Below are 20673 nucleotides of genomic sequence, written 5' to 3' on the forward strand. Positions count from 1 at the left end.
GGCCGCGGTTCACAGCTCCAGGCCAATGGGGGCTGCAGGAAGCGGCACGGGCCGAGGGCCGTGCTGGCCGCCCTTCCTACAGCCCCCATTGGCCTGGAGCGGCGAACTGCAGCCAGTGGGAGCCATGATCAGCTGAACCTGTGAACACAGCAGGTAAACAAACTGGCCTGGCCCGCCTGGGCTTTCCCTGAACAAGCGGCTGCCCTAGTTTGAGAACCACTGAACTAGAGTTCTGCAGACTAGCAGTTTGAAATGAATGAAAACAATAGAGAGAATAAATCAATGATTCTTCCAGATCTTTGTTGCTTCTAGGAGATATCACTGTTAAGCAAGTACCTGAGGAGTTTCTATCCGATGAAGGCTACTAGTGAGAGAGAGCTTTATTCGACAATTAGTTTCTGGGCTTGTTAGTAAAGCTCTTGAGATGTGAATTTGTTGTTTGTGGTCCGTAATAGCTGCTGAAAAAGCAGCTAGTGTCATTCAGTGCTGAGCTTTAGGAATCGGGACTGCTAGGTTCTGTTCCCAATTCTGCTAGCAACTTGCTTTGTAACCAAATTGTATAACCTCTGTGCCCATTGGTAAAATGGTCATAATACATATCGCATATGGCTTGAGGCTTAATTGGTGTTTATAAAGCGTTGTGCATTTCTTTGAAGTAAGGTGCCTTAGAAGGGCCCATTATTAATTAAAGACCTCCATTCTGGTTAGTTTGGGTGAAACCCAAATCTGGGTATAGACTCCTGTGACCTGAGAATTGTTAATTCTTTTGTAGAGCTCTCTAAAGTAAAACTAATGCGATTTGATGATCCTGTGCTGGGCCCCCGTCGTGTTCCTGTGCTTGGAAAAGAAGATGCAGAGAAAACGCCCATTTTAGAGCAAGCTGTCTTCCACCTTGACCTGGCTGAGAAACGGGTTCGCATAACCGAGAACGGGCTGACAGCGGATATCGGCGACACAATTGTCTATCTAATTCATTAATTTGTGGACTACACCAGCTTGATCCAGGGTTAATATTATATTTTAAAACTCCAGAATGGCTTTGAAAACATCTGTAATGGACCAAGATAACTGTCATTTCTTAAAAGAAATGTGTTGCACGTCCCCAAAATCTTTTAAACATGGGTATAATAAACATTTTCCTCCTTCCCCTTGGCTCTTCTTGAAAGAAATAATTTCCCCGAATGCTGAGACAGCAAATTCACCTTTTTCAAGAGCTGCTTAGCTTTTTGGTATTAAACAAAGCTTTACGTGGTATTATTCTTGTCAGCTAGATACTGATTTCTGTACATAGAAGGTGATCAGCTCTCTCATGGATAGATTGATAAAAATAATAGAAAGCGGAAAAATTGCATTTACTTACATTGTCTGATGACTCTTTCAAAGATTGTGGTCAGGCTTTAAGCATAATGCAATGGATTTTTATATGGACCTGTAGCTCAGAAGGAATTGCGTAGTGAGGACCTCTCAATGAAAGCATACATGGAAGTTTCCTCAGTGAAGCATTGATACTAAGAATTGAGATGTACCTCAAGCAAGGTGCTGTTAGTTGAGGCCTTCCACTTTACTCTGTTCTTAAAATTGTTTGTAGAACTGTTTTTAAGTGGAGAGATGAAGTGTCCTTTTCCTAAACAGTTTCAGTTTGAACTATCCTGGCTTTTGGTATTCCAGGACTACCAAATTGTTTTTTAAAAATGAGCTGTTCTAACATAAGGCACCAACAGTACTATAAAGTATGTTCAGCTCATCTAGAAAGAAGTGTCTATATTTGACTTGACGATCAACACACACTGCTTCAGAAATCTTACACATACAAAATTTGCCTATGCAGATTTATATTTAAATAAAGGTCACTGGTGGCAGGCAGAACTGGGATAGTTTGTTCTGTACAATCAGTCTTTGACTGAGTTTCACAACTTCTGATACCGCACTTCGCTTAGCATGTTACCAAGGGAAGATCAAATTTATAATGGGGGTGAAAATAAAGGGAATAGTGTATTAGTCTAAGGGCAGGTCTTCACTACCTGCCGGATTGGCAGGTAGTGATCGATCTATCGGGGATTGATTTATCAGATCTAGTGTAGACGCGATAAATCGATCCCTGATCGCTGTGCCGTCGACTCCGGAACTCCACCACTGCCGAGAGGCGGAAGCAGAGTCAACAGGGGAGCGGCGGCAGTCGACCCCGCACTGTGAGGACGTGAGGTAAGTCGATCCAAGATACGTCGACTTCAGCTACGCTATTCTCGTAGCTGAAGTTGTGTATCTTAGATCGATTTCCCCCCCCTCCCCCAGTGTAGACCAAGGCTAAGAACTCTCATTATGATTGTAAATATTGCCATGTTGTTTTTTTCCTCGTCTCCCATTTCATTGTCCCATCTTATGATGTGTATTTTTAATGTATATGATGTGCCTGCTCACCATGGCAGTGTGCATATACAAATGAAATTAGACCTACATTATTTGCCTCTATAGAGAGAACTAAAGCAAAATACCAATAAACCTCCACCAATATAAACAAACATTCCTTTGCCACTAATCCTTCCACAGCCCCACCAAGCAATGTTTGAGAAATAGGCCTTGTCTTGATCCCTAAAGATCCACCCTCACACCAGTGGGGGAAAATAAGTTCCATAGCTGAGGGCCACCCACTGAGCATGCCTGGCCCGCAGGGATTGTTAGCTTGAAGTCAGCTACCACTGCAGAATTTGAGGAAGAGGCTGTATTTCAGCTACACCTGGCAAAGCCTTGAATTGAACCCAGGAGCCAATACCATTGTTTTAGAACGGGTGCCATTTGTTCTCTCCATCTATCACCAGCTGATATAGCAGCAGAGAGTAATTAATGATCTCAGCTATCATAGATGAACTCTATAGCTCCCCTCTTTACAAGTCAGCAGGGGGGAGTGAGTCCAACGTGTAAGGTCACAGGCAAAGATCCTCTAGAACCTCAGTCAGCGAGACTGTCCCAGTCTCTGTTAATCTTATCCTGGAAAATCCCTCATGGTATGAAGATCAGATGGTTTCCAAGTGGGAGGTAGCCAGGGTCACCTGCTCAGAACTAGAGCTGTGCAAATCATTGAGTGTTTTTTGGGGTTCTCTGGCAATTCTGAAAAATTTTCATTTCAGCTTGATCCAAAATGAAAATTTTTCAGTGAATTGAAAAGTTGAAGAAAACCTTTGTTTTGGGTCAAAGGAAATCTTTTGTTTGATCCGCAACAAAATGTTTTATTTCAACTTCGAGCATTTTTTTACTTTAAAAAACCCAACCCATTTTGAATTGAAAAATCAAATTGTTTTTGTTTCAAAGAGGTTTAAACAAGATGTTCTGATTCCCCTCTCCCCCCCCCCCCCCCGAATTGTTTAAAGGCTCTTTCGGCCAAATCAGTTTGGCACAATCTTCAGGAATTCATGAAAGGTTGACCCAAGTTCTTCATTTTTTTGCAACAGAAAATGGCTGAGAAACTTCACTCGGTTGTACTTGGCACCGTTCTTCTTCACATGCTCTGTCATGTCCAGAAGTATGGGCTTTACTGCTGCTGTGCCACAGGTCTTCAAGAACTCACATAGAAAAAATCGGAAGTATTTAAAAATAAATAATAATCCAAGCCATTTCTATTTCCTGTCCAATATCCTGGGCAGAGTGGCAGCCACCATCTTTTTCAATAACTTATTAACCAGTGTGGAAAAGGGGGTTGAGGGTGAAAGACACTGGTCCTTCTCTTGCCTTTTTCTCTGTGCTCTGATTTATTTCTCTTCAGACATCCAGGCTGCCTCCTAACGCCTCTTTAACTAGGGCTTGTCAGTAAGAAAATGAGCTATTTTAACTGTGGAATTACAGTGCCTGCTGAATGCTTGTCATCACAGCGGTAGGAACCTGCTCTGAAGTGTATATCTGCTGGAGAGGGAATTACAGCAACCAGGGCAGAAGTTATAAATATGCAGTGAGACTCACATACCAAACCCCCTCGGTTTGTGTAAGTATATAAAATACTGACAATAAGACTCGGGATTTTTTGGCCAGCCAAGGAAATAAATGCTCAGAAGACTCCATGCTTTTGATGGAGTTATACTCAGGAGAAATAAATAGTTAGGTGTGTTCATAAAAGTGGGTAGGATAGTAGGCACAGGTATGTAAATACATATGTATACTGTCTGAATAAGATCTCCAGTGACCTTTTCATCAGCAAATCTGAGGTCGTCTACACCATCCCCATCCTCCTCAATCTTCTTTGCTGCTTTTGACACTATCACTTGTCCTCTTCTTGAAGTGACCTCACTGAGTTTGAGATCCTCTCCTCTCTACCTGTTTTTTCAACATGTTTGGTGACTTAAGGCAGTATATATAGCAGAGTGTTGCTGGTAGAGAGAGTAGTACAAATCAGAGAGTGAGGGAAACGAGATAAGGAGCCTTAAAAGGTAAAAAGGTTGGGAATAACAAATGGTGAGGAAATGAAAACAGATCTAGATGGTAAGTGAGATTACGTTGGGCCTGATGAGGCTGACATGAAACCCACTTCTGGCACCCTCAATAGCTCAGGCTAACATTTCTGCTTTTCTTCTGTCTGCCTTCTCTCAGAAGTGTCTCGCTGTGCTAATCTCCAGCATCACCTATAACCTATAGTTAGACAAACGATGCAGTAAACTTAACTAACTAGGTCTGGCTATTTAGTTACAATCAAGCAGGAAAAACTTTCATGCCCTCTACTCAGACTGACAGTGCATGATTTCATCCTCTTTTTGTCATGCCCTAGCATCATGTCAGTCCCTCTGTGAGCTTCCATTAATTGCCCCTGTCTCCATGTGTGAGCAATGATCATTTTTGCCCCTCGCCCCTATTTATAATGTCTTGGTCAGCTCAAGGTGTTAAGTCTTGATTAGCATTGTGCACTTTGCTGCTTCTGTTAGCTCAAGACCCAGCACCTTGCATTCTCAAGTTACAGTCTTTGCTTTAAATTCATTATCCTCATGAAATGAAATCTTTAATTCATGGCCTCCTAATTTCACACAGGTGTATATTGAACAGTGCAATGGGCTTTTTATACATTTCAAAGCATTCTTCTGAGTCTATGTAAAGGGCTCTTGAATAAACAAACCTTGCACATCACAACCAATTCGGTGTTTTGTAGGAGTTACCTCTGACACTGGATCTTTTTCAAAGGATCTCCATACACCCATTCTCCTCTCCGGTGTCTCTAGGTAAACATCCCGCTTTAGGAGAACCGTTGTAGGATGTTAATGGTTCCTCCTACTCCTCAGGTTTTTCAGGCTCAATTGTCAGATAAAATCACTTCTTTAGACTCAGTATTATTTTTTCTTACCTATTTTTAGCAAATAGTTTATAGCAGATTGTCAGGGCTCTGAATGTCACAACTTGTTTGACTTTCCTTAAGCAACCCTCACTAACTTTGGGTCTGATACTGAAAACTGAGTTTTTAACAAACAGAGAAGGAGTGAAGGACGGGTAAGTATTTCCAGATGTGCCGCCGTGGTCCCAGTTCATAACACTGACACCAACTTCAAGCCAGAATGCTAAAGGTTTAGGTGCTACCCCAGGAATGGGACGATATACTGAAGCTGACCCTTCTATGCTGTTCCAGTAGGTTGTTGTTACATTACAAGTCTCCTCTTTGGAATAAGGCCTAAAACCTTTCCACCAGCTTTGGTGGATATCCAAGTGGAAGTAGCGAATAGGTGCTGCTGCAAATAAGTACAGATGTTATTGGCAACAACCCCCAAAAAGCCCAGCTGAGTTTCAGGCCAGAGTGTAGAATGGAGATGATCAAAAAAAATTTCTTAAACAGCTGCTTTCCTTGTCTGGAATCACCCTGGCTGGCTCCAGAAATTGGAAACCAAGCAAGCAAATAAATAATCCTGAAGTAGTGTGGACTGACAACCAGATAAGCAGGGCAGACTGGACTTGATCCAAAAGCTTCTAACAGCAAAGGTTGCTTCTTGACGCTCCTCATTTAACAGATTGTGTTAAAGCTTATTTCAAGAACAAAGAAGATTTTAGACTGATGTTGCACAGTGAAATAATGTTTTGGTTTGCTTTTTAAAGAAGGCATCTAGGAGGAAAATCTTGTACTTTTCATTGTGAAGCAAAAAAACGAAGACAAATATGCTTCACGTTTGCTCAAGGTTCCTGCAGTCCAGACAAGCTCGTTGTTTTAAATGCACGAGAAGCAATTGATAAACTAAACTGATTATTCTTCCTAGTCTTGTTTTGTTTGTTTGTTTCCAGGAGATGTCACTGTTATGCAGCTACGCATGCAATTTCTGTCTGATAAAAGCTAATGACGATATAAAGAGATTTGTTAGTGTTAGAGTCTCCTTATTAGTAGCACAACTCTGGCCCTTCTTCACAGCCTTACTGGAAAAAGTTTGGTTAGGTAAGCTTTAACAGGGAATTGCTTTTAAAAAACATTGATGAGCAATTTTTTGCTCATGCTAAAGTATAGTGTTGTCCAGTGGTATGGAGCAGAATGACTATCAAGGCTCTGCTACTAACCCTTTATGTGGCCTTGGGCAAATTCCGTTAATTCATCTGTGCCTCAGTTTCCCTATCTTTAGCAGTAGTATTAAAATATCTTCCTTTCTCTCAGGAGTTTTGTGAGGCTTCATTAGTGTTTCTAAAACTTTGAGATCCCCTGAAAAGTGCTATAAATGTGCAAATTATTATGGCTGCATTACCTAAAGCCATCACAGATTGGATGAAATCCCAAATTGTGCATAGATTTCAGCAATCTAAAAATAAACTCAACACTGAAAATAGATTTCCTCTTTCTCTGTAGTCCTCTCCAAAGTGACACAAATGTGGCTTGATTTTCCCTCATCAGGTGTCCATCTTAGAAGATTCAAGGAAAACTCCAATAGCAACAATCTTTTACATGGGTCCTGCCAAAAACCACGCTAACATCACGGGGGGCAGTGTGGGAAGCCTGCTCTAATGGAGGCAAGAAACCAACCCCTCCTATGTGAACTGTGGGTCAGTAATGTGGGTACTTGACCAATTTATGTCTGATAAAAGTTAGTGACAAGATAAAGAGATTTGTTAATGTGTTAGATTCCCCGTATTATCAGCAAAACTTTGGGATGACTTTGCCTTACGGGAGAATGGGGGTTAGGCAAGCTTTAACAGGGAATAGCTTAAACAAAGTCACGAGCACGAACTTCTTGCTGCCTTACAATGGCATTAAATCTGTTTGCACTTAATTTCTCCTGTACCTGGTTTATCTCTGTCTTTCAAACTTGATTTGGTAGAATGCTCTGTTTTCAGAGCTGTCAGCCAGCATTAAACTGTAGCTGTTTCTTTGCCCTCTCTCCCCCCACCCCTTTCCCTCCCTCCTCCAGCCTCAGGCCTGGTCTAAACTTTGAAATTAGGGCAGTATAACTATGTTGCTTAGGGGTGTGAAAAATCCACAGCCCTGACATGCAGTTAAACCAACCTAAACCCTAGTGTAGACAGCGCTAGGCCTATGGGAGAATTCTCCCATTGACCTAGCTGCCACCTCTTGGAGAAACCCTCCTGTCGGCGTAGGTAGCATCTTTACCGAAGTGCTACAGCTGCAGCGTTTTAAGTGTAGACATGCCCTTAGCAACTGTCTTCTCACATTGCTTTTGGTAAATTGTTGAAAGATTTCTTCAAACACTGTGAAATAATATATCATTAGTTGTATACTATAACTGTTAGTAGTTCTAGTTTGAAAGGCTATGGGCAGGGGCGGCTCCAGGCACCAGCGCACCAAGCGCGTGCCTGGAGCGGCAAGCCGCGGGGGGCGGCCTGCCGGTCTCCGTGAGGGCGGCAGTCAGGCTGCCTTCGGCGGCATGTGCCTGCGGGAGGTCCGCCAGTCCTGCGGCTTCGACGGCAATTCGGCAGCGGGTACGCCGAAGGCGCGGGACCGGCAGACCTCCCGCAGGCATGCCGCCGAAGGCTGCCTCGCTGCCGTGCTTGGGGCGGCAAAATACATAGAGCCGCCCCTGGCTATGGGAAAGGTGGTAATACTACTGGATCTGATATTTATACCATTATACACTTCTTAGCTGGAGCTATAGGCCCAATCGCCATTGGATCATGTCTGTGGCAAAAAAATACATGGGCACTGATTAGCAGTTCTTAATCAAGGGGGACTGGATTATCTTCCATCACTTTAAATTTCAGGCCTGTATCTCCAGTCATTCATCATTTTAAAGGACTCTCCCATCCACAACAGACGTGCTTTAGAGGCAGAAGGGCTATCTTCAGATTTAATGTAAATGTGTATGTGTGTGTGTGTGTGTGTGTAATTTCTGGGGGAGGAGGGGGTTTCACTTTCTAATCTGGAGGTTGTTTCAGCTGTTGGGACCCCATTGTGACATCAGGCCTGAGCATGCAATGATGTCATCAGTATTCAGCTGTGAGCAATCTTGAGGCACTTCTGAATCCAACAGAGGAGAATTTTTCTCTCTCCTTCCCCTCAACACCAAATGAACCAGTTGGGAAGTCACTGCTTCAGTGTGACTGAGGAGGCCTCATTGCCTGAGATCCAAGCGCCGCTTATCCTTTCCCTAACAACACCTGAAGATGGGACCTTTTTTCTTTCTGCTCTACGGTAAGAAATAAAATGAGGCGCTTGCCTTTCACTTCATAGTTGGCATTACAAATAAATGGTGTGTTAAAAAACAAAAAAAACGTATTACAGGTGATCAGAAATGTATGCTTGCTGCAGTATAGTGCTGTGTACAGGATTCAGTTTGGCACAAGTCTTAGAGATGATTCCTTGTTATTCAGTCCTGTGTGGATTTCAGCTGAGAAGCTGATTGGTCCTTTTAGGCCTTCATGGCCAATGAAGAGAGAACCAGTGACTGTATGGGGCACCAACAAAGCACCCAGAATCCAAATTTTGATTAAACCACATCTGGATATATTTCAGTAGTGTCTTATTGGGCTAGCAAGATAGTTTGACCTTTGCTGGATTTATTCTCCACTGAGATTAGGAACAACCTGAAATCATCAACTAAATGTTAATGAGACACACAAATCAGCTGCTGAGTAGGAAAGGAATCCCCTTTAGGAAACAGCCATGAGTGAGCACATTTGCAAATACTCATTTTTAATTTTTATGTAGTGCTGTGCACTTTCATGTGGCTGTAGGTTAATATTGATCAACTCTCAAATTGCCTGTGTGGGATAGATAAGCATTATCCCCATTTTACAGCATAGGAAACAATGGCATGATACACTGCGATTGAGTCTTGCCTGAGAAGCATCAGTACAAAACTGGGATTACAGCTCAGGGCCTGGATTGGCCCTCCTTGACCCACATGGAGAGGATCTTCCCCCTTGTATGCATGTGTGTGTTAATTGCTTCCACAGCACCTTCCTTGTGCTTCCATGGGGCTGGGAATGAGGCTGAGAGAGCCCTACAACCCCCAGGCCTACCTCCAGCAACTCTGCGGAGAATTCACTACTCAAGCACTGATATAGCCAACATCTATATTACTTCATGAACCAGAGCTGCTCTGTACTGACCCAAGGTACAAGAGTCCCTGGCAACATAGAAGGAGTGGATCCCAAATCCAGTGTGGAGGCACAGGGCCTCCATACAGATGAATCTCATTCTCCAGCAGACCCCTGATTTCTACAGAGTTTGGCTTGCCACAGGACACCTTCCTGTGGGACTTTCTATGGAAGAGGGTGGCTGGGCCCCAGGAGTTCTTGGCTCTTAGGTCCATGTCAACTAGACCTTGCTGCCATTTCTAATTTAAGTGCGTGTTGTCCCGTATGGTCAAAATATTGACCAAATCATCATCAGATTGTTGTGTGTTCTCAAAGAATAACATTAAGAAATGCTGAGGATTGATACAGGCTCCCCCTGAGTTATATAGTTTAATAGCAGAACCTATTGATATTGGCGTGAAGGACAGCTTCCCTGATTTAGCACAGCAGCGAGACTGCTGTGTTCTTCCACTGCTGGAGAAAGGCGGTGGAGAAAATAGTTCCCCTAGGATACTATAGTAGAGATTTAACTGTTGTGATTTACTGAGGTAGCATTGCTGCAAGAAGCATTAAAAAAAAATCGTTCGGCAAAAAGCAGCATTACTTTACCAGAAGTCCAGAGAAACTAGTCAACCTCTCAATCCCTTTTTATTAAGGTTCTTGCAGTTTCAATTTCAAAGCAAGTGGAACACCATTATTGAACCTAGGGAAAATTAATTACTATGTGGAGCATTTTAATAAATAATTTTAAAAAATCCATGCAGGTCTGTTGCTGCCAACTCTTGGTTTTTAAATGGGGATCGAACCACTCTGGTTTGACTCTCCATTTGTATGAAATAAACCTGAGACCTGGGAGCCAGATTTTGGTCCCCACTCTGGCCTCTGTTTGTGCTGCTACCATGCCATGTAGGCTGGAGCTGTAAAGGTGTCACCTAAGCCCTACAGCAAATTCCCCCAATGCTGGAGCTGCTTAATGCCAGTTTACGTGGTCCTATTTTCATTGATTTCATAGAGTTTAAGTCCAGAAAGGACCATTATAGATCATCTAGTCTGACCTCTTGTTTAACACAGTCCATGAATTTTCACCCAGATATCCTTATATAAAGGCTAATATTTTGGGGAGTATTAATGGGGAGTGTTTTATGTAAGACATGGGAGGTAATTGTCCCACTCTACTAGGCACTGGTGAGGGGCCTCAGCTAGAGTCCTGTGTCCAATTCTGGGCACCACACATTAGGAAAGAGGAGAGCAACAAAAATGATAAAAGGTTTAGAAAATCCTACCTATGAGGAAAGGTTAAAAAAACTGGGTCTGTTTAGTCTTGAGAAATGAAGACTGAGGCGAGACCTGCTAACAGTCTTCAGATACGTTAATGGCTTTTATAAGGACAGTGGTCAGTTCTCCAGGTCCACTGAAAATAAGATAAGAAGTAATGGGCATAATCTTTAGCAAGGGAGATTTAGGGTAGATATTAGAAAAAACATTCCAACTCTAAGGGCTAGTCTACACTTACCGGGTAGTTCGACGGCTGGGGATCGAAGTTCCGGGTTCGATTTATCGCGTCTGGTCTGGACGCGATAAATCGAACCAGGAAGTGCTCACCGTCGACTGCGGTACTCCAGCTCAACGAGAGGAGTACCGCGGAGTCGACGGGGAGCCTGCCTGCCGCGTGTGGACCGCGTCTGAACCGCGGTAAGTTCGAAGTAAGGTATGTCGAATTCAGCTACGTTATTCACGTAGCTGAATTTGCGTACCTTACTTCGACTTGGGGGGTAAGTGTAGACCAAGCCTAAGGGTAGTTAAGCTCTGGTCTACACTGGGGGAGGAATCGATCTAAGGTACAGAACTTCAGCTACGAGAATAGCGTAGCTGAAGTCGACGTATCTTAGATCGACTTACCTCGCGTCCTCACGGCGCGGGATCGATGGCTGCGGCTCCCCCGTCGACTGCGCTTCCCCCTCTCGCCCTGGTGGAGTTCCGGAGTCGACGGGGGGTGCATTCGGGGATCAATTTATCGCATCTAGACGAGACGTGATAAATAGATCCCCGATAGGTCAATTACTACCCGCTGATGCGGCGGGTAGTGAAGACGTACCCTAGGTTTCCAATGGAGGCTATGGAATCCCCGTTGGGATTTTTTTAAGAACAGGTTGGATAAACACCTGTCAGGGATGGTCTAGGTTTACTTGGCCCTGCCTCGGCACTGGAGCTGGGCTTTGATGACTTCTCCGGGTCCATTCTAGCTCTACGTTTCTATGATTTGATGCATTCAGATTGAGCCCAATGATTTTAGTTAGACAAAAGCATTTCAGTCCTCAGGAAACAAAACCATTGAGTGCCATAGGCAGAGAACAGGAGAGACCGAGGTACCACTGCCCGAGGCCCCTGCAATGGCAGGAAATAGATTAGGTAAGACATGCCCAGATGATCTATGACCCTTGCTGAAGAGAGAGGCAAAACTTACCCAAAGTCCCAGCCAGTCTGACATGGGCGGGGGGGGGGAGGACTCCTTCCTGATTCCAAATCTGAGGATCTGTATGAGCCTGAGCATGTCAGCAAGAAACACCAGCCAGGCATCTAAACAAGAGGATTCTCCATGCCACCTGAGAGCACTGCTCCTCCCCATTTGTCATTGTGGCTCCAGCTGTGGCCAGTCTCTGGTGCTTCAGAAGAGGGCAAAAAATAAATAAATAAAAAATTTTCAACAACCCTAGAATACATCTGGCCAATTGTGTATCAGAGAAAAAATTCCTTCCTGACCCTGCAGGCAGTTGAATGAATCTCTGACACATGAGATCCGATTTGCTGCTCCTCTCCCTGTATTTCAGCCTCCCTGCTGTAAGAAGCAGGGCTGGGAACATGGCATGGGTGAGGCAAGGGTGTTGGCAAAAAGAAGGGGAGTGGATATAGCATTGAGCACTTCTACCATTCTAGGCTGCAAAGATCCCTGCAGATAACTCTGAAGATGCTGCCATAATTTGGGGTTTGCATCATCGGCTGCAGGCACAGTCTGGGTGGTACAAAGGGGGATTAAGGTACTTTGGCACACCCTACACCCCTTGGGGGCATCTTCTGGGCTGCACCTCTTGGAAGATGCAGCACCGAATGCAGCTTTAGATATTCCACCAGAAGAGTTGCTCACAATACTACTTTAGAAAGAGGCTGGGTCTGGCTCAGAAACCAAGTTTCATGCTATGTCCGAAAAGGAAAGAATGCAATTTCAGCATGCAAATGAAAACCACTCAGAAAACAATCAGTATCAGTAGCTCAGCCCTTGAAAACCCCCTCTGGTGAAATGATGAATGATTTGATACATTCATCATAAGGATGAAAGGTCTGTGCTAGGAACAGATTTCTAGCGTTAACATTCAAGAGGTAAATTGCAGTGATTTGGCTGGTGGATGCTGAAACTTGCATGGATATTGTATATTTGCACTTGAAGTACTTGGTTTCTGATCATTTCTTTGTTTGCTAGAGACTGAAGGGCACTGGTGATCAGCTATATTTTCTGCCACACTCTGAGAGGATAGAGAGCAGCAGCAACAGAATCAGAGAGAAACGAAACTGCAAAAGAGGATAGCCATAAAGCAAATTGGTAGCACTAAAATAATGAATTCCACTTTTTTTTTCTGTCAAACTCAGGATTGCTTCGTTTATGAGCAACCTTGGTGGTAAAAGCCCAGCCTCCCTTTTATATTTTATTGCTTTTTTTTCAATCAGGAACAAAAAGCCAACAGAGCCCGTGACAACTCAGCCGACTCGTGGGGTTGGCACGTCCACCGTCACAACAGTCATACGGACCGGAGGAGATTGGACCACTGGCCTCTTTGGTATCTGCAGTGACAAGAGTGTTTGTAAGAGTTTGCAGTGTTTTATCATTGCTTTAATTCCTCCTTTGGGGATGAATCCAAGTAATACGGGGAGGAAAACAAAATGAGACTTTTATAGACCAGTTACCAGACACTGGAGCTTGAAGATCAGACCATCCATCATGGCTGGTTTAGGGGTAATGAAATTAATATAACCGAGACTCCCAATAAATCAATAGTCAAATCATAAAAACAAATAACACTTGTGGAAGCCTCTTTCATGGATTCTAAAGGTTGGGTGTATTTTATTGTCCCATTTTGTCAGTAGGGAAACTGAGGCATCGGACCATTAAGTGTCTTACTGAAGCTAACACAGTGAATCAGTGGTAAAGTCAGGAATAGACCAATTCTTCTGACTCCAATTCAGGTGCTGAAAGCTGTAGAATGCCTGTCACAGAGGCCTTAGTTGTTCCATGTTTTTGTTTCATTCGGGTGCTCCATGTAAGTGAGTGCTAACAGAACAAAGTATTAGCCCGTGTAATGCAGGAACTCATTAAGGATTTTGCAAATAGTTTCAAAGAATCTTTCACACACACTTTCCCCTTTGGTTTATCTGGTGTGTCCTGCAAGCTTCCTCTACACAGCCCTGCTAATGAACTCCATTGCTGACTTACATTTGCGAGTTCTGTGCCTTTCCTGAACAGGGGATACCCATCTTATCATATTGCGTGGTGATTTATAGTGTGGGCGAATGATGGGATCAAAGTGAGATCTCTATGCTAATTTTACTTGTGACAGTGTTTATCACAACTTCCCTGCATTCTGGAATGGTCCCTAATTTGAATGGCTGCTACTGTTTCCGTTGCCAGAAGGAAGAGAAGGAGGGGTGTCCTGAAGCAGGTTTGAGCTAAATGGGCTCAGTCTATTTTCCTCCCCTGCGGGCTGAATTAAACCACATCAGTACTTGAGAGAACCAGGGAAGATGGGTCTGAAAGACTAGATATCTCCAGCCAAATCTGTTTGCTGTTGTGCATTAGTGAGTTGCTTATAGCCATATTGTTTTTGAAGTAGTTTGTAGTTTCTGGTGCCAACTCCCTCAGTACCAAAGGACCCCCGAACCAAAACTCCCCCATCTACTTTTCTTCCATAGTTGCAAAATAGCTTTAAATATTGGATCAGTTCTTGAAGATTAGTTTCTGGAATATTGAGAACAATCCTTGTCAAAAGAGAATTGATTCTGAAAGTTATCATTTTCAGAGGAGTTACTCTCACCAATAGGAAGGCATGATATTCCATCAGATGACTAGAATGCCCCATTTTGTAAGCTAGAGTATGTACTATGAGAGGTGCATGTTACTGGATTACCTGTGTGTTAAACACATTTTGAACAGATGTTCAGAGAGGAAGGATGGTCTAGTGATTAAGGCACTAGCCAGAGACTTGAGTTCAAGTCCCAGCTTTTCCCCCCTGCATTCCTGTTTGATCTTGAGCTAGTCAGTGTATGTCTGTGCTGCAAAAAAACAAAAACAAAAACCCAGGGCACTGAATTCTGGAGCCTTGGGTCAGTAGACTCTGACTCAGGTTGTGGGGCTAAAAATAAAAGTGTAAATGTTTGATTTGGAGCCAGGGCTCTGAGACCTTCCTCTCGCACCAGGTTTCAAAGCCTAGGCTCCAGCCTGAGCCTGAACATCTACACCGCTATTTTGAGCACTTTAGCTTGAGTCCTGCAAGCCTAAGTCAATTGGCCTGGGCTCTGAGACTTCGTGCTGTGGGTCGCAGTGTAGACATGGCCTTAGCCTCCCTGGGTATGTCTGCATTGCAGTTGGGAGCAGGTCTCCCAGCCAGGTAGACAGTTGAGCTAGTGCGCTGAAAATAGGAGAGTGGCTGTTGCAGCATGGGGAGTAGTTTAGGCCAGCTGCCAGAGTCCAAGCTCACCCGAATTCCTGGGTCCAAGCTCGGGTGTCTAGCCTGAGCTGCTGCCTGTGCCACAATGTCCAGACTGCTCTTTTTAGCATGCTAACTTGAGTGGAGCTTGTCTGTCTATCTGGCTGGGGGACACGCTCCCAGTTGCTGTGTAGACATATCTTTTGTGCCTCAGATCCCCATCTGTAAAATGGGGATAATAGCACTGCCATTCCTTGGGAGGGTAAATATGTTACAAACTGTGCATTCCTTGGGAGGGTAAATACGTTACAAACTGTGAGGTGCCCAGATACTCCGGTGATCGAGGCCAGACAAGTACTTTAATTAGACAGAACTTGATTTAAAAAACCAAATGAATTGAAAAAGGTCAGTTCTCCAGAGCTGAAAAGCTAGTTTAATTGTGTGATTTTCCCTGAAGGAAAGAAGCAGGGACTGTTGAGTGGTTAAGGTGCAGCACTTGTGAATCATGAGTTCTTCTCCTGGATCTTCTAAAGACATGCTGTAGCATGATTGTAAGCTCGGGCAAGTCGCTTACCTTCTCTGTCCCTCAGGTTCCCCTTTTGCAAAGTGGGGATGATATTTTTGCCTCATGTTAGACTAAATTCCTGTATGTCTATCAAGGTCTTTGATGTCCTCATTTAGGAGGAGTGGAAAGTTTTAATTTCTATTTGAAAACCGATCCTTGAACTTGCCCAATATTAAATTAGCTTAATGCTGTCATTCTTTTCAATTAGAGAGAATAAATTTACATACATGGTGGCACATCCACATATAGCACTTGGAGTACCTGCTGCTACCGAGGGGTTGAAATGATAGGCACTAAAGCCAGAAATACAGCCCCTTTCCTCCTCCTCCCTTATTTCAGTTTAATTAAATAACAGAAAAGTAAAAACTCATTATTTTCAACTTTCCATTTTCTTTGGACTTGAGTCCCCTTCCAACCAACCGGAAAATGGTAGGATAACCCAGAGCTGTAATTTGTGTGTGCCTATGGGCTTGCATGCGGTGGGTGGAAGACATATACTCTCTTTATTCCCTTATTTAATTTGGTCATAAATTATGTTAAGCAAGCACTAGAGTACATAAGCCCCTCTCTACTGCAGCTGTGTTAAATCTTGGCTGCCGAATAACTCCTTTTGCTACAGCCGCTCATAATGTCACAGTTATTAGCCGTCATGTGGGAACATTTAAATCTAGTTGGCTAGATCCCTGAGTAGCATTCAGCACTGACATCATCCATGGAAGTCTGCTGGAGTCAGGGATGCTCAGCATCAAAAAGGATTTGGTCAGCTAGTCGTTCTTCTGTCATCCTCCTCTCCTGTGTTACACTGAGAGTTTGCATTATCCCCATGGCTTATAGCACTAACTAGGTGCCATTAATCAATGGCTTCCTGCCATCCCTGACTAAGAGAGAGATGGTATGTTCGTAAACACAGTTTTTTTTAAAAACCAAACTCTTTTGTGTATAAGCAGTTGCTAAAAATTAAAAAAGGCAATGAACCTGCCTTCTGTATCTTAGTCTGACACACCATGGAATCCTAAACATGCATTAGTTTCCCTCTGATCTTTCAAAAGAAATTGTTTCTTTGCCTTAACTAAAAAAGAAAGGGAAAAAAAAGAAAAGAAATTGTTGTGGAGATTTCTAATCCTTTAAACAGAAGGTAAACAACTAATAGCAATGTTTTTTCTTTGTTTCTTTTGATGTTTTATTTCCTTAATAGCACTTCAGGTTTTCTTGTCTTTATTTTCTCTCGCTTATTATTTTCTTCTGGTTTCTTTTGTCCTTTTATCTCTTTCATAATATGTCAACAATAGCAAATCATCACTATTAATTTGCAGTAAGAATACAATCTGGAGCAATGCCAGATTCAAAGGCACAAGGTGCTTCATATTGCTCATTGTGAACTAGTTCTCTGAATTTTATTCTGAACACAACTCTAAAGGCCAGGGCTGCTTATTTTATGGAAAAAGTATTTTTAATGCCAGTTGGAGGAATAAACTGGCATATGTATGTGTTTGCAATTGTTCAATAGATCAATGAACTTAAATTCACAGTGGAGCAGCTGAAACAATACAGCTGATGTGCATGTTCTCAGAAAACTGCTACTGCTTTGACTGATTTGTCTGAAGGTAGCTCAGCTGAGCTTTGGATGCAGGTATGAGGTCAAACTATGCCCTCATTGACACCTGTCAACTCTACTAAAATCAGTGGAGTTCTACACTGAGGGGGCAGGGCTTTTTAATTCCAATTTCTGGCTGGGTTGATTGGGCCATAAAAATAGGTTGCAAGACCTGGTTGGCATCACTACTCAGCTGAAGATAGAGCTGGGGATTCAGTTTTGGCTTTCAAATTTTGCTCTCAGCCACGTGGAGAAAATATCCTTCTGGATGAAGAACTCTGTTTAGTTTCTCCTGCTGTGTCACCTGGGATCGTTTGCATTGACTTTGTTGTCTTAGCCAGTACCCTGCTCCCAGATTAGGTGAGTTGAGGGCTGTGGCTATACGATTTCTTTCAGCTTTTGTCATCTTCAGAACATAATATTTAAAGTAATTACAGATTTAGGCTTCCACTGAGATTAATGTGAAGATTTCCCAAAAAGGGGGCTATGGACCACAATTAACAGAACAGGAACTAATATATTTTATTGAAAAATACTGTATCTATTGTCACCAAAGAAATTAAATGAATGATTCCCTGCGGTGGGCACTTGTGCTATAATTCTGCTGTAGACAAATGCTATCCTAGGCGCTTTTACTCCTGATTTGAGAACAAAAGACATTTAAATGAATTGCATGAAACTGTGATAACAATGCTGTTGAATTTACCTTTTTCAAGAATTGTAAAAAGAAAAACAAATGAAGCCAAATGGGATTCAGTGCTGTCTGGAAAGATATTTTGAATACAATACATTTTAAGCTTTGCTGTCAGTTCATCCCCCTTGTTGTTCATAGAGTGACACTTCTGGAGATTTAGGGCCCATTTGCACTACAGGGGATCTGTATCTTCTGACTTGGTTGGAACAGTAGTATAAAAAGGTCGTTAGTGTTAGAAAAGTGTTATATAGACTACTTTTGTGGGGGTAGGTGATCCATTGTATACCTGTGTTGGTTGTTTTAGCTCAAAGATTAAAATCCCTATCCACACTGATCAGCAAAACCATAGCAGCATCCTGCTAGCAATGGTTGGTTGAAGATAGCATAGTTCATAGATCCATAGACATTAGAACCAAAAATGACCTGCTGGGCCAAGTAGAGTAGTGGTTATCGAACTGTGACTTATGAAACCCTACCTGGTGTTCTGCAGAAAGCTACATGTTGAGAACTAAGCACTAGGGGATTGGGAAGAGGAGATGGGACATATTGGAAAGCCGCCACCTCCCTGCTAGCGTAGGGTTTGCTAGAATTCTGTGAAGTCCAGTTTAAAACGTTCTTATCCCCGAGGGGACAAGGTTATTAGAATAAAATTAATGTCCCAGGTTATTTTCAAAGTGCTATTTGCCTCTTGTTAAGTGTGAACCTACAGCACTCCTGTGATTGTGGTTACTGGCAGGTGTCTGTGGGGCCTTGTGTAGCCCATGTCTAGAATGCAACCTTGCAAGGAACTATGGGGAGTGCCTGTGTTTCCCATTGCTGCCAGGTTCCACCTTAGCGTTGAGAGTCGGCGCCAGAGAGAAATACAAGATACGAGTAAGTGTGTGTGTGTGTGTGTGTGTGTGTGTGTGTGTGTGTGTGTGTGTTTGGGAGGGTGGAGGTGGGAGGCTCTTTTGTGCAGCTTACATAATGCTAAGAGGCATGTTCCTCCTGTTCCCAAAAGAGAGACTGCAGAACAAGCTTAATATCTGTAGACGTGGTCAAATGGGATTAGTGTGCTAGAGTCTGCTACTGAATATTGATGATGTAGAAATTATGCAAATGTAAAAAGTTCATTTGGGGCCTGATCCTGAGAACAGGGAGCTCAGCACCTCACTGGCCTTCCTCCTCCCTTAGTTTCAGCTAGGGTTTGAACAGGGTCCTCTAGCCAAACTCCTCTGTGATCTGAGAATCTGTTGTTCAGATGCCTTAATGCATTTTTAAAGCAGAACTAATGCATTAAACCTCAAGAATGCCCTTTCTCTTTGCACGGAGGCAAAGGCAGCATTTGATTTATAATAGAATGCCAACTCCAAGCAACTACTCATGTTTTTTAAAGTACTTTGGAAGAACAGAACTGTGGGGGTAGGTGGGTGGGGATTGTTGTTTTTGTTGCTGTACATTTACATAGCCCAGAGCTGATGCTGTAAAATATTCATTGCTATGTAATCAGGATGGCAGGGAACAAAGAACATTGTTCAAACCATGTGTAGAGACACTTTAAAGGCTTATGAGGTCCTGAATATCCTCAAATCTCATTGGCTTTAATGGGAGTCATGGGCACTCAGCACCTTGCAAGATCAGAGCCTAAGGTTATGTCTGCGCTGCAGTGCGGGGGTGTAACTGCAGCTCGTGTAGACATACCCAAGTTAGCCTCAGTCTAGTTCGCTCCGGTACTGACCGCAGTGAAGCTGCAGCAGCCTGGGCTTCAATATGGGCTGTACAAGCCTGCCCAGGACCCTCAGCAATTACCCGGGCAGCTAGCCTGTGTTGAAGTCTATGCTGCCGTGGCTTCACTGCTATCCAGTACGTGAGCTAGCTGGATTAATGGTACACTGCAGTGTAGACAGATTCTAAGTCTTCTGTAGGCCAGTAGATTAGAAAAGATCCTGTTAGGCACTGGACCCAAATCAGATCTCATGTACCCCAATGTAAATCCAGGGTAACTTGTTGATTTAGGTCCGAATCAGGCCCAGCAACTTGTTCTTACTGTAGGGTGATTAGAATAGGAAACACATAGCGAGGTGGAAAAGCTGCTTCACGGTCATTCCATTTGTGTGAAATGATTTTCCTGCTTTCCCCAGGGAACCCTGTGTGAAGACTGGATGGCAGTTCATTGTTGCTGGCCTTTTGCTGTTTGCCAAGTGGCCCGAGAGCTGAAGAGGAGGGCTACGACCCAGATCTATGAAATAAACACTGCTCCTACAGCTAAAGATACCCTAGTTTAAAAATTCCCAGCCAGAAAGCTTGACTCGTGATACTTCCCCTCCTGCCAATGTAAAATACCTTATTTTTAGAAATAAAATGCATTTGTGTCTTACAGCAAAGGCTTTCTAATACTCCTGCAAGGCTGTATATGTTAAACTGTGATATAACACCTAACCACCTCAGCTGCAAATTTCCACAGTACAACCATATTATGTGGTTCAATGATCTAGGGCCTGCTCTGAAGTATGGCACTGTTGATGACCTCTCTCTCTCTCTGGGCACAGGGATCTGGAATCTTGATGCAAAGCATTTTGCATGCAATTCCTTAGCAAAGCAGCAGTGGCAAAATCACTGCAACTGAAAAGGCTATAGAGTCCATTAATGGCTATTAGCCACGATGGGTAAGGAA

At 43.3% G+C, this 20673-nt stretch overlaps 2 protein-coding genes across 2 annotated transcripts in view; both read left to right on the plus strand.

Moving 5' to 3' along the window:
- LARS (leucyl-tRNA synthetase) overlaps positions 1 to 1146 on the plus strand; it is a 49777-nt gene extending 48631 nt beyond the window's left edge. The window contains exon 32 of the mRNA XM_026659463.1: positions 773 to 1146. Coding sequence (XP_026515248.1) covers positions 773 to 978 — 206 coding nt within the window. The 3' untranslated portion in view covers positions 979 to 1146. The remainder of the gene's footprint in view (positions 1 to 772) is intronic.
- A 7316-nt stretch (positions 1147 to 8462) lies between these two features.
- Positions 8463 to 20315, plus strand: PLAC8L1 (PLAC8 like 1). Its single transcript, XM_026659518.1, has 4 exons — positions 8463 to 8587; positions 13195 to 13328; positions 18757 to 18893; positions 20141 to 20315. Exons 1-4 carry the CDS (start codon positions 8463 to 8465, stop codon positions 20282 to 20284), a joined length of 540 nt encoding a protein of 179 aa, XP_026515303.1. The 3' UTR covers positions 20285 to 20315.
- Positions 20316 to 20673: the final 358 nt, after the last annotated feature.

Source organism: Terrapene carolina, unplaced genomic scaffold (assembly GCF_002925995.2).
Source record: "Terrapene carolina triunguis isolate 2854851 unplaced genomic scaffold, T_m_triunguis-2.0 Scaffold629, whole genome shotgun sequence".
NCBI classification, from domain to species: Eukaryota; Metazoa; Chordata; order Testudines; family Emydidae; genus Terrapene; species Terrapene triunguis.

Excerpts from the sequence above, each read along its gene's own strand:
- PLAC8L1 (XM_026659518.1), top strand. The coding sequence starts at position 8,463 with ATGAACCAGTTGGGAAGTCACTGCTTCAGTGTGACTGAGGAGGCCTCA. Across the intron at positions 8,588-13,194 it reads TTTTTTCTTTCTGCTCTACG|GAACAAAAAGCCAACAGAGC; the intron begins GTAAGAAATAAA and ends TTTTTCAATCAG. Across the intron at positions 13,329-18,756 it reads CTGCAGTGACAAGAGTGTTT|GTGTCTGTGGGGCCTTGTGT; the intron begins GTAAGAGTTTGC and ends GGTTACTGGCAG.